The sequence below is a fragment of the Scyliorhinus canicula genome, chromosome 16, assembly GCF_902713615.1.
Source record: "Scyliorhinus canicula chromosome 16, sScyCan1.1, whole genome shotgun sequence".
Taxonomy (NCBI): Eukaryota; Metazoa; Chordata; class Chondrichthyes; order Carcharhiniformes; family Scyliorhinidae; genus Scyliorhinus; species Scyliorhinus canicula.
The window spans coordinates 64,608,486-64,622,356 of record NC_052161.1 but is presented as its reverse complement, the minus strand read 5'-3'; the positions used below and the strand labels follow the sequence as shown (position 1 = coordinate 64,622,356).

At 48.3% G+C, this 13,871-nt stretch overlaps 1 protein-coding gene across 4 annotated transcripts in view; it reads right to left on the bottom strand.

The window, feature by feature from the left end:
• Nucleotides 1-13,871, bottom strand: part of prkg1b (protein kinase cGMP-dependent 1b) — a 977,647-nt gene that overhangs the window by 145,358 nt on the left and 818,418 nt on the right. For all 4 annotated transcript variants that reach the window (XM_038822053.1, XM_038822054.1, XM_038822051.1 and 1 more), the window contains exon 9: nucleotides 9,668-9,742. In XM_038822053.1, coding sequence (XP_038677981.1) covers nucleotides 9,668-9,742 — 75 coding nt within the window. The remainder of the gene's footprint in view (nucleotides 1-9,667; nucleotides 9,743-13,871) is intronic.

Below are 13,871 nucleotides of genomic sequence, written 5' to 3'. Positions count from 1 at the left end.
GGGCTTCGATTTCTGTATAGAATTCATAGAATTTACAGTGCAGAAGGAGGCCATTCAGCCCATCGAGTCTGCATCGGCTCTTGGAAAGAGCACCCTACCCAAGGTCAACAACTCCACCCTATCCCCATAACCCAGTAATCCCACCCAACACTAAGGGCAATTTTGGACACTAAGGGCAATTTATCATGGTCAATCCACCTAACCTGCACATCTTTGGACTGTGGGAGGAAACCGGAGCACCCGGAGGAAACCCACGCACACACAGGGAGGATGTGCAGACTCCGCACAGACAGTGACCCAAGCCGGAATCGAACCTGGGACCCTGGAGCTGTGAAGCGATTGTGCTATCCACAATGCTACCGTGCTGCCCTAAATGTCGAGCTTGGGCATCCAATGGAGGTTAGTAACAGGAAATTCTGGAAATAGTTAACACGGTTGGTGCATCTCTGGAGAGAGATACATATTCTGATTAAAGGTCATCAACCGGAAACATTGACACCATTTCTGTTTCCGAATTTGCAGCCTGATGATTTTCCAGAATTTCCTGTTTTACTTTAGATTCCATTTCTCTCCACTATGTTGCATTAAGGCCAGGGATGATCAGGTGACATAGTGCTAGACAGCATGTGAACTTTGGACAGATTAAAGTCTCTGTGAGGTGGAGGCCGGGATTTTCCGGGGGGACCTCCCATGGGTTTGTGGCGTGCTTACCAAATTCTATTGATTTTCCGCAGATCTTCATGATCCCAGTGTTGGGTGGTGCTGGAAAATCCCACCCAAAAAGTGAAATGTTGGTGGGTAAATCAATGCAGAGATCAGGCCACGAATGAACAAATTCTTGAACGGCCAAGTCAGCATCTCTGGCAGATACGGGAAGCATTTTATGTTGATCTTCGCACATTGGAAGTAGGGGGTGGACAATTTGAAGATATGTACCCGGCGGGAGCTACACTATCTGATGGATGATGCTGAAGCGGAGTGTGGTCCAACTGAAAATCACAAAGTAAAGGAAGATAGGCATGGAGTAGTGAGGCCCACTGGCATGTATGGAGACTCCAGGTGAACCCTGGCAGTCTCCCAGTAGGTTCCCTATGTGTGGTGGGGGTCGCCTTCTTTATGGTTGCCCCAGTTCCATGCATGAGCCGCCCGGTTGCAATGGCCACCTCCCCACAGCAGTGGCTCTACCACTGAAATATGACCACTTCCACCACCCCATGCTTGACCTCCAGCTGATTCAAATTAATTTACCTGTTCTTTGAGGGCACGGAGGGGGACCCTCTGCTTCATCTTGCAGCCTCAGCAATGCCACGCCATGACTGATTGCAGCTGCCGAGACTGCTTGGTTGCCAGTCCTCAGATTGGACCAGCAGCTCCGAGGATGGGAAGTCATCCTCGTTCGGTAGTCCGCTGTCAACTGGCTGCCACTGTAAATGTGGCCCCGGAGTCCCCCCACCTGCCGAGGTCCCCCACCTGCTGAGTCCCACTCTCACCCCAGTGGCAAGGACACAGCCAAAGATTCAGAACCTTGTTTTTAAAAACACTGCCCCAGATTCAGGCAAGGTTCTAACTGGAAGTTAATTCTTAATCAGCACTTTCAATTTCTATAATTATCACGGATTTTGACAGAGATGTCGAAAGCTGTTTTTTTCTCTGAGAGAGTGGATTCTGGACAAGGTTACTTGTGGCCAGGTAACAAACCTCATTATGTTCCTGACTGCAATTCTCACACTTGCTGCCAATCAAACAGTAATGATAATAATAATCATCATTATGAATGATTCTGGAAATCAAACTTCATGAATGCAGCCCAAATCTATTCAGCTAATTGCAGCAGTGTAGTTTGAAAACTGTCCCGGCGGTCGTAAGGCATCATCAGTGCAAAACACTTATTTTAAGTGCTGTTTTAAACATTTCAGAGAGAGGCCTGAATATCCAGAGAAAAATTTGAAAGCATCGTCTGGTTTCTCCCCTCATATCTCATTCGTCCAACCCCAACGGCAAAAACGTTTGTGGATCTGACTCAGGGATAATTAAAAAGTCATTTATACTCGTTAGAGACACTCTTCTGAAAACTCAATGAGCAATGTATTCATCAAAGCGCAAATGATTAACAGTCAAACTATTAGCTGCAATTATCTTTTTGGCAACATCAACCCAGTTCTCATCAGCACAGCACAAAAGTATTCCATAACGCCATTTCACTCTGCAAATCTGAAGAATTCCAGATGTAAGATATAGTCAAATACAACAAGGAAAGTCAGGCTCGGCACAACATCGAGGGCCGAAGGGCCTGTTCTGTGCTGTACTGTTCTATGTTCTATGAATATAGTTGTGGGGTGGGAGGTACAAACATTTTCTTGGTGGTGTATGCTACACATTCAGTGAAGTTATGGTGGTGAACTGGAAGTCATTCACAGTTAATCACTGAGCATTGATGGGGTAGAGCATAGTGAGCATTACTTTGAATGTCAGGCCTCGCCAAGAAGTAGCAATGTTACTACCCGCAGCCCAAAACTGAAAAGCTTTCCGTACCCGAGCACCATCCTAAATTTTTACAAAGCCAGCCCAGGAACAGTTAATGGCAGAAATAATAAACTTCTACCCAGCCAGCGGTACCCAGCTTTACTCTGGACCTCTCCTCAAAATCTAGCTCATGCCTTCCACTCCTGAAACAGACCTGTCATTATACATAAAAGCAACTTACTGCAGATGCCGGAATCTGAAACAAAAATAGAAAACACTGGACAATCTCAGCAGATGAGCTGAAGCAGGCACAAAGACACATTATGTCACAGAGGTGAAGGTAAGTGGTCTTGGTGATGGAGAGGATATGGGGCCGGAAACTCATTTCAGGAAAATACAGGACATCAACACCACGAACAGTCTGGTCCAGACTCAGTCAATGACTCCGGAGAGATGGGAAGTCAGAGCTAAGGAACAGAGTTTTGAGCAGGGGCTGAAAACAATGCGCTTCACTCTTCTCAATATTGGCCTGATGACTCATCAACTGTGGAGAAGTCGTGAGAGGTAGCAGTGAGGTAGAACTGGGTGTCGTCACTGTCCATATTGAAGCTAACATATTCAAGCTAACACTGTGCTTTTGGATGCTGAGGGACAGCAAGTAGCTGAGAAGCTAATCCAAAGATAGATGCTTGGGGATCTGTAGAGGGAACGGTGCAGAAGGAGATGTCATTGCAAGCGATTCCATGGTTACGGCTGGATAGATAGGAATGGAACCAGACAAGGGAAGACCCAAGAAAATTTTTCAAGGCAGGGAGGCAGGTGATAAATCAGAGAAGTTAAGAAAGAAAAAATAAGAAATTATATTTATCTAGCTTCATTTGTGACCATAGGCTATCTGAATGTTTTTGTGCATCTTTCTGCGTAATAACTCATGGCCCTGGAACTGTCTGCTCAATAACCTACTCTGTTTAACTGCATTTGTTTAGTAATCTGTGGGCTATAAGTATGGCCATTGTGGAAGGGTTCCGGTTCACCATGTGCATGTGTTCTGGTCGTGTCCTAAGCTCCTGGGGCTCTGTGTATCCTTCATTAGCATCATGTCGGCGATGCTCCAAACTGAACTGGAACCCTGCCCCTTGCAGGCCATATTTGGGGCGTCAGACCTGCCAGACAGACGGGGACTGATGTTCTGGCCTTCGCCTCGATGGTTGCTCGAAGACGGGTGCTGATGGAGTGGAGGTCAGCTTCTCCGTCCAGTGCCTCGCCCAGTGTCTCGGTATGGCTGGGGGATATTATGGAGTTTTTATACCTTGAGAAAATCAAATATACCGTGAGGGGGGCAAGTGAGGGGCTCTACCAGAGATGGCAGTCGTGTATTTTGTACTTTAAAGATCTGGTCACTGTTAGTTGCTAGGGAGAGAAGAGGGAGCTAGGGGGAGGAGAAAATTGCCGGGGGGAGGGGAGAAGGGGTTCCTTTAGACCTTCAGATGCGGCAGCTCCAAACTCTGGAAATCCCTCCCAAAATTTCTCCACCTCTTATATGCCTCAAAATACTCCTTAAAATCTACACCTTTGACTAGGCTATTTGTCATCTGACCTAATGTCTCCCTACGGGCTCGGTATCAAATATTGCTTGATATCACTCCTTGAAACCTTTTTCAACAGTGACGCACTATATAACTGTAAGTTGTTGTTGTTGCTAGCCTTTGCCTACCTGCCAGCACTACTACTTATAGAGCAGTGCCACCTCCAGTGATTCAATAGTACTGCAAGCAAAAGCTTCAAGTGCTTGAACTGTGCAAGTTTAATTCAAAACAATGCAGACTCTAATACTGACAAAGATAACCTGGAATGCATTAGCTTTGTTAACAGGAACATCCCAACCCTATGAGTGGCAGAGAAAACAAAATGTTTTTCGCCGTTTAAGTGATCCCTAATTGCAGAGGAAGAGGCATAAGCCATTCAGCCCCCTTTATCCTGCTTCACTGTTCAATTAGCTCATCACTAATCTACATTCCTCTCTATTTATCTGCCTTTTCTCCTTATCTCTTGATACCCTCACATAACAAAAATCGAGCTCTCCCTTTCTTGTACGCATCAGTTGACCTCTGGCACCCACAGCCATTTGGGAGAAGATGTTCCACATTTTCATGACCTTTTGTGCAGCAGCACAGTAGCATAGTGATTAGCACTGTTGCTTCACAGCTCCAGGACCTAAGTTTGATTCCCGGCTTGGATCACTATCTGTGCGGAGTCTGCACGTTCATCCCGTGTCTGCGTGGGTTTCCTCTGGGTGCTCCAGTTTCCTCCCACAAGTCCCAAAAGACGTACTCGTTAGAAGAATTGGACATTCTGAATTCTTCCTCAGTGTACCCAAACAGGAACCGGAGTGTGGCAGCTAGGAGATTGTCACAGTAACTTCATTGCAGTGATAATGAAATGTGACAATAAAGATTATTATTATTAATAAATGGGCTGATGCTAAATTTAAGATGATCAATCTTGGCCAAACTGTCCTCTGTTGCACTTTGCCTGGGGCCTTATGAGTAAAAGTTAGACAGGTTGCACCTGTATTCACTTGAGCTTTGAAGAATGTGAGGTGAAACATGTAAGAGCCTGAAGGGGCTTGACAGAGTGGAGATTGAAAGGACGTTTTCCCTGGTGGGAGAGACTCAGAACTAGGAGACAGAGTTTAAGAATAAGGGGTCTATGAATTGATTCGGCGATGAGGAGAACTTTGTTCTCTCAGAGGGCTGGAACTCTCTGGATCTCTATTCCCCAGATAGTTGTCAAGGCAGGTGACTGAATATTTTTAAGACAGAGGTAGATTCTTGACTAATAGGGTAGTCAAAGGGTAGCGGGAGTAGGTGGGTTCGTGGCGTAGAGACCACAATCAGATCGGCCATGTTCTTATTGAATGGTGGAGCAGGCTAGAGGGGCTGAAAGGCCGACGGCTTCTGCTCCTAATTTGTATGATAATATGTTTTTTTTTTATAAATGTTTTTATTCAGTTTTCGTATTTTATATTGAACAAATTACAAATTGTTAGGAGAGAGAAACAAAAAAAAACAAACAAAAACAAACACGCAAAAATTAACATACATATTTACAGGTAAGCATCTTCGTAGTAGTAACTGCGCCCCCCCCCCCCCTCAACATGTTTATTTAGCTTGGTTTTGGGCCTTAGCTAGCCATCGAACCCCCGTAACGAACCTGTAGCCCCCCCCCCCTCCCGCTACCTTCCCCCGACTATTCTTCCTCTTGTACATTGGCCACAAATAGGTCCCGGAACAGTTGCATGAATGGCTCCCACGTTCTGTGGAAGCCGTCGTCCGACCCTCGGATGGCAAATTTGATTTTCTCCATTTGGAGAGATTCCGAGAGGTCGGACAGCCAGTCCGCAGCTCTGGGCGGTGCTGCTGACCGCCAGCCAAACAGGATTCTACGGCGGGCGATCAGGGAGGCAAAGGCAAGGGCGTCCGCCCTCCTCCCCAGGAATAGATCTGGCTGGTCTGAAACCCCGAAGACCGCCACTATCGGGCATGGCTCCACCCTCACCCCCACAACTTTGGACATAGCCTCGAAGAAGGCTGTCCAGTACTCCACAAGTCTGGGGCAAGACCAGAACATGTGGGCGTGGTTGGCCGGGCCTCTTTGGCACCGCTCACATCTGTCTTCCACCTCCGGGAAGAACCTACTCATACGGGTTCTTGTTAAGTGGGCTCTATGTACCACTTTTAGTTGCGTCAGGCTGAGCCTTGCGCACGTGGAGGTGGAGTTGACCCTATGCAGTGCTTCGCTCCAGAGTCCCCACCCTATCTCCATCCCCAGGTCGTCCTCCCATTTCCTCCTTGTTGCGTCCAGTACGGTGTCGTCCCTATCTACCAGTCGGTCATACATGTCACTACAGTTCCCTTTCTCTAGGATACTTGCGTCCAGTAGGTCTTCCAGTAGTGTCTGTCGTGGCGGTTGTGGGTACGTCCTTGTCTCCTTTCGTAGGAAGTTTTTGAGCTGCAGGTACCGTAGCTCGTTCCCCCCAGCTAGCTGAAATTTCTCTGTCAGTTCGTCCAGTGTTGCGATCCTGTCGTCCGTGTATAGGTCCCTGACTGTCAATGTTCCCCCGTCCTGCCTCCACCTTTTGAAGGTGGCGTCGGTCAGTGCTGGTTTGAACCTATGGTTGTTGCAGATGGGAGCCCTGTTCGACATTTTGGTCAGGCCCAGTTGCTGCCGCAGTTGGTTCCAGGATTGGAGGGTGGCTGTCACCACTGGGCTGCTGGAGTGTTTTTTGGGTGGGGATGGGAGTGCTGCCGTGGCGAGGGCCCGGAGGGAGGTTCCCATGCAGGAGGCCTCCTCCGCACGCACCCACTCAGCTTCTGGCTCCTGGATCCATCCCCTTACTCGCTCGGCTGTTGCTGCCCAGTGGTAGAATTGTAGATTCGGGAGGGCTAACCCTCCCCTGGTTTTTGTTTTTTGTAAGACCTTCTTTGGGATCCTAGCATTTTTACCCCCCCATACGAACGCCATGATGAGTTTGTCCAGCGCTTTGAAAAAGGCCTTGGGGTTGTAGATCGGAATGGATCTAAACAGGAAGAGGAACCTGGGCAGTACGTTCATTTTGATCGTCTGAACTCTCCCCGCGAGGGAGAGCGGGAGTGTGTTCCATCTTTGCAGGTCCTTTTTAACTTCCTCCGTCAGGCTGGTGAGGTTCCATTTGTGGATCCCTTTCCAGTCATGGGCTATTTGGATCCCCAGGTAGCGGAATTTATGTCGGGCTTGTTTGAACGGCAGCCCCTTTAGTGCTGCCCCCCCCCCCCCCCCCCCTTGCGGGTGTAATGGGAAGATCTCACTTTTGCTCATGTTGAGTTTGTAGCCCGAGAAGGCTCCAAACTCTTTCAAGAGCGCGATGATTCCGTCCATGCTGCTTTGTGGGTCCGAGATATAGAGGAGCAGATCATCCGCATAGAGTGAGACTCTGTGCTCTCTACCTCCCCTTCGGATCCCCCTCCAATTTTTTGCTGCCCTGAGCGCGATTGCTAGCGGTTCAATTGCTAGTGCGAACAGCAGCGGGGACAGTGGGCATCCTTGTCTGGTGCCCCTGTGCAGCTGGAAGTATTGGGAGTTGGTATTGTTGGTCTGTACACTCGCCATGGGAGCGTTGTACAGGAGCTTTACCCAAGCGGTGAACCCTGTTCCAAGCCCGAACCGCTCCAGTACCTCTATGAGGTATTTCCACTCGACTCTGTCGAAGGCCTTTTCTGCGTCCAGGGAGACGATCACCTCTTGTGTTCTCTCCCCGGAGGGGGTCATTATCACGTTCAGCAGGCGCCTGATGTTCGCGGTCAGCTGTCTACCTTTGACAAAGCCCGTCTGGTCCTCTGTGACCACCTCAGGTACACAGTCTTCTAGCCTTTTGGCTAGGATTTTGGCTAGTATTTTGGCGTCTGCATTCAGCAGAGATATGGGTCTGTATGACCCACATTCCGTTGGGTCTTTGTCTTTCTTAGGTATCAGCGAGATTGAGGCCTGTGCTAACGTGGGTGGCAACGTGCCCCTAGCTAGCGAGTCTGTGAACATCTCCCGCAGGTGCGGGGCCAGCGCTGTCGCAAATTTTTGTATGATAATATGTTTGTATATTTTTGCACATCACTGCATTAAATTCTCATCCATACTACAATCTGTGTCTACTTTGTCCACTCTCTTTGTACTTGCTGAAATATTTTGTGAAACCAATCTGGCGATTACAGCACAATTGGAAATATTGACTGAGATCCAATGAAAGTGAACGCTCGAATGATATGGAATTTTATGACCACAGCCTGACTAAGAATTGGCGAGGTTAATTTTCAGTATTATTATGTAACCCATCAACCATCTACAAGGCACAAGTCAGGAGTATAATGGAATACCTTCCACTTGACACCATCCAGGATAAAGCAACCATTTTGATTGGCACCCCATTCACAAACATTCATTCCCTCCATCACCAACGCATAGTGCCCATGATCGCTACCATCTAGAAGGTCAAAAGCAGGAGACACATTGGAACATCTGACTTGGAACTATATCGCCGTTCCTTCAATGTCACTGGGTCAAAATGCTGGAACTCCCTCCCCAACACCAGTCCCTGGTGCATGTACCTACACCACAGGGACTGCAGAGGTTCAAGAAGACAGCTCACCACCACCTTCTGAAGGGCAATGAGGGATGGGCAATAATTGCTGGCCTAGCCAGTGATGCCCACACCCCGTGAATCAATAAACAGAGATTGCTACAACCACAATCCCCAACAGCAAAACCAGTTGTCTAGAAACATGGTAAATCAATGTATGATAAGTTAAATGAACTGAATTGGCTCCTTACAATTAAAACAGATAAGCCTTATTGATCACAACCCTCCATCGATCTCTCATTCATTCTTCTGGCTGAAGTGATAAATCTAATTCCGATTCTAAAACTCAAAAGGAATTTTAGTCGCAGATGCACCAACGCTGAGGTTAAAAATGGTAATTTAACAAAAGAAAACTGAAAGGTTAGTGGAACAGATGCAATAGCAACTTTCGATGTATATATTCGTGAAAAGAAAAAAATGCAGGGCAAGGGGGGAAAAGTAGTAGAATGGAACCAGTTGCAAAGAGCCAGCATAGGCTCAATGGGCTGAATGGCCACCTTCTGTTCTGTAATATTCCAGCTTAGTTGGTTGGACGGCTGGTTCGTGATACAGAGCAACAGCGCAGGTTCAATTTCTGTACCGGCTGAGTTATTCATGAAAGTTCCCTGCCTTCACATCCTTGCCCCTTGCCTGAGGTATGGTGACCCTCAGGTTACGTCACCACCAGTCAGCTTCTCTCTCAAAAGGGAAGAGCCTATGGTCCTTGGGGACAATGGCAACTTTCACTCCGCTTCATTCAAGGCACATGCTGAATTTGGGTGTGCTCAAAATGTGTCAGACCTTTAAGAATGGTCAAATCTCAGTTCAAATGGATATTTCTAGATGGTAACTTTCCACAAAACATTGGCTACTTTATTTCACTAAGAACGTTTGTGCATGATTGTGATTTCTTCTTCTAAATCTAAGAAGACATTTTGAGATCTCATCGCAATGATACCAAAGGGATTGTTCTCCTTGCTAATAAATTATGTTGAACCGCCAGCTGCATTCAGTAATGACAAAGGTAAACTTCAAGAAGATATATGATCGACATACTTAGCTTTAGCTTCAGCGTCTTCATAGGCTTTGTTGGAAACATCTTCCAGGCCTCCGATCAGGTGTTTGAATGAACTGTAATAGTCAGAACACAGCTTTCAGCAAATCCACATTCTTACCGAACAATGTAAACTGAAAGAAGGAAGGACACAAGTCAATCCAGACAGAGCAAACACAAGGCAGGAATACAGTACACTGTTCCTGTAACATTTAATGTCAGGATAATCTGAAACACACATGCATATACAGACATACACATGCACACACATATTCATATTCAGCCATGTTTTTTTAAACAAATGTGTTTGAACTAATATTTCACATTTTCACACTTGAAAAATATTAAACATTGGAGACATGGTGAAAGATCCTTTCAAGTCATTAAGATCTGGAATGTGCTGCCTGAGAGTCTGGTGGAGACAGGCTCAATTGAGGCATTCAATAAGGAACTGGATTTTTATCTGAAAAGGACTATGTGGGGGCGAGGCAGGCCAATGGCACTCGGTGCATTGCTCATTTGGAGAGCTGGGATTGGCACGATAGGCTAAATGGCCTCCTTCTGTGCTGAAACAATTCTTTTTGTCAAAAATAAATTTAGATTACCCAATTATTTTTTTCCAATTAAGGGCCAATTTAGCATGGCCAATCCACTTAACCTGCACATCTTTGGGTTCTGGGGGTGAAAACCACGCAGACACGGGGAGAATGTGCAAACTCCACATGGACAATGACCCAGGGCTGGGATTCGAACCCGGGTCCTCAGCGCTGTAGTCCCAGTGCTAACCACTGTGCCACGTGCCGCCCTATGCTGAAACAATTCTATGCTGCTGAGATTCTACCGGTCAAGTCGGCCTAAAGGATTGAAATCCCCCTGGCTTTGTGTCTGTACATGCACTATCAACAAGCCTTTTGAGAACAGCAGTCAGATCCCACAGACATGGGCCTATGTGGACTGGTGAAAAATTGGCAGTTGTGGGTTTTCAAATTGATCTGATATCAAATATAATTTAACTTGGGAGGGACTAACAAGGGCCAAGGGGATGTAGAAATAAAGGGTCTAGTAATGCATATTCAGTGATTAGAAGAGGAAAGTATAGAGTGAGAGTCAATTACCATGGGTACCAATCCTCCTTAAATACAGTCAAAGAACAGGTAATACAGTACTTAATTTGTTTCACAAAAAGAAAAAGAAAACTGCAAATAGATCAGTGGGTCCAATTTGCTCGGGACGCTTAAGGATCCGAAAGCCTTAGATGTGTGAAACAATGCTCAAGGTGCAGCTTATTTGCTAAATAGATCTGGATGGCATATTGAGAAATCAGCATGTGGTATGAGGTAATGTGGCGGTTCGTTTTGAATGGTGTCTTACAATTAACTTGTGCCTCTGCCTCCTACTGCCTTGTCTTATCATGTAAATGTCATCACAGTCCCAGAGGACCATAAGCTGCTCCCCACTTTGAGAGAGAGCTGACTGGTGGTGATGTAACCTGAGGATCACCACAACTCAGGAAAATAGCAAGGTTGAGAAGGCATGTATAACGTCAGCCGGTACAGGAATTGAACCCATGCTGTTGATGTCGCTCCGCATCATGGACCAGCCATCCAGTTCACTGAGCTACACAACCTCCTTGTCTAACCATATTGAGGGTTGACAGAGTTCTTCCAACCGTATCAAGGGCTGACTTTACAAATTTCTCCCATAACATTTAATTTGCCAAGAGATTAAAAATCCACTGATCTGGGCCTTGAATATGCTCAATAATGGAGGATCCACAACCTTACGGGATAGAGCACGAAAGATTCCCAACCCTCTGAGTGAAGAAATGTCTCACCATCTGTCTCAAATGATTGACCTCTTATCCCAAGACTATACCCACATGTTCTAGATTGCTCAGCCAGGGGAAACAACCTCTCAATGTCAACCCTCTCACAATTTTATGTTTTTCATTGTTCTAAGTTCCAGGGAGGATCGGTCCAATTTTCTCAGCCTCTCGCCTCAGCTTCTGGACTACACCAAACCTTGCAATATTGTGAGGAGCTGTCATCCCACTTGTGGTGGTATAACTAGGAGGTTTACGGTACCTATCTGCCATTGGTGCAGAGCACTCGCTGCCCATTGACTCAGGTCTGTCATGTGCCTCTATGCTGATTGGTTGAGGCTAGTCACGTGACTGCTCACCCATTGGCCGAGAGGCAAGTAGTCCCGCCTACGAGGCGGGGTATAAGAACCCGTAGGACCCGGCAGTCGGCCATTCTCTGTAAGTTGACTGCCGGGCACACAACTAGTTGATTAAAGCATAATATATGGAACTTCTTCACGACTCGAGTCCAATTGATGGTACATCAATTTAATCAACTAGAATTTTGGAAATGGAGCTTCGGATCAAACCAGACTGCCTCCGCATCAGCCCGCATGCTACAAACGCGTCAGCAACTTTTAAACATTGGCTGACGTGCTTCAACAGCTACCTCTCCACCACAGGCAGCCAGCCCACCAAGGAGCAGAAACTCCACATCCTCCACTCGTGCGTGGGCACTGCCGTCTACTCGATGATTGAGGATGAACAAGACTATGACGCGGCCATGGACCTTCTGAAAGGCCATTTTCTCAGGCCTGTTCACCAAGTCTACACACGGCACCTCCTGGCTACAAGGCAGCAGTTCCCCGGTGAGTCCCTTGATGAATTTTATTGGGCCCTCGTTTTCTTGGAGAGAAACTGCGCCTGCCCGCAAGTTACTGCGGCAGAACATACGGAACTGTGAATTCTGGATGCCTTCATTGCAGGCTTGCAACCTTCTCCAAAACGCCAGCAACTATTAGAAAAGGAAACTTTAAGCCTCGCTGAGGCATGGACCCTCGCATCCTCTTTGGAGGTTGCCGACCGAAATGCCCGCGCATATGCCCCCGGCCGCCCCTTGGGCCATGTGGCACACAACCCACCTGTCCCCCGCCGACTCCGACCCCTCCCCCCCCCAGGCCTGCGCTGCAGGGCACCCCGATAAGCTCACAGGGCCCCGCTGTTACTTCTATGGCCTGGCCAAGCACCCCCGCCCGCGCTGTCCGGCCATGCCACAGTCTGTAAGAGCTGCGGTAAGAAAGGTCACTATTCAGTGGCCTGTCAATCAAAGTCGGTCGCCGCTGTTCCACGCAGCGACAGCGGATCACCCCCCTGTGCTCCTACAGGGCCCCGCGCGGCACAAAGACCTCTCTGCCCCTGCTCCCGGCCCCCACGGGTGACCCACAGACCTCCTTGCCCCTGCCCCTAGCCACCACGATTGACCCGCGGGTGCCGCCATTTTGGGTCCCGGACACCACGTGTGGGTCCTGGGCGCCGCCATCTTGGGGCCCCGACCCCACGTGCGGGCCATGGGCGCCACCAACTTGGGTCCCCGACTCCACGTGTGGGTCCTGGGCGCCGCCATCTTGGGGCCCCGACTCCACGTGCGGCCAACGGGCGCTGCCATTTTGGATCAATACAGAGAACCCCACCAGCGACTCCTCCACAAGCGAAGATGACCCAGACCTCCTGCCATGACTCGCTGCAGTGACTCTCAACCAGTCACGACAACGCACGCTCTCCACGGCTACGACACAGATCCTTCTCAATGGACATGAAACGAGCTGCCTACTAGACTCCGGGAGCACAGAGAGTTTTGTCCACCCCGATACGGTAAGGCTCCCCATTCACCCAGTCAAGCATAAGATAGCTCTAGCGTCAGGTTCGCACTCCGTCCACATCACCGGGTGCTGCGTAGCGGACCTCACGGTCCAGGGGAGAGTTTTATAAAATTACAAACTCCTCGTCCTCTCCCACCTCTGCGCACCGGCACTCTTAGGACTGGATTTCCAGTGCAACCTGCAGAGCTTGACCTTTAAATTCAGCGGCCCTATTCTACCCCTTACTGTCTGCAGCCTCGCGTCCCTCAAAGTGGACCCCCCTTCTTTGCTTGCGAACCTCACCCCGGATTACAAACCCGTCGCCACGAGGAGCAGACGATACAGTGCCCAGGACCGGACCTTCATCAGGTCCGAGGTCCAGAGACTACTAAAGGAAGGAGTCATCGTGGCCAGCAACAGTCCCTGGCGAGCCCAAGTGCTGGTAGTTCGGACTGGGGAGAAAAACCGAATGGTCATTGACTACAGTCAGACCATCAACAGGTTTACGCAGCTGGACGCATATCCTCTCCCCCGTATTTCTGACCT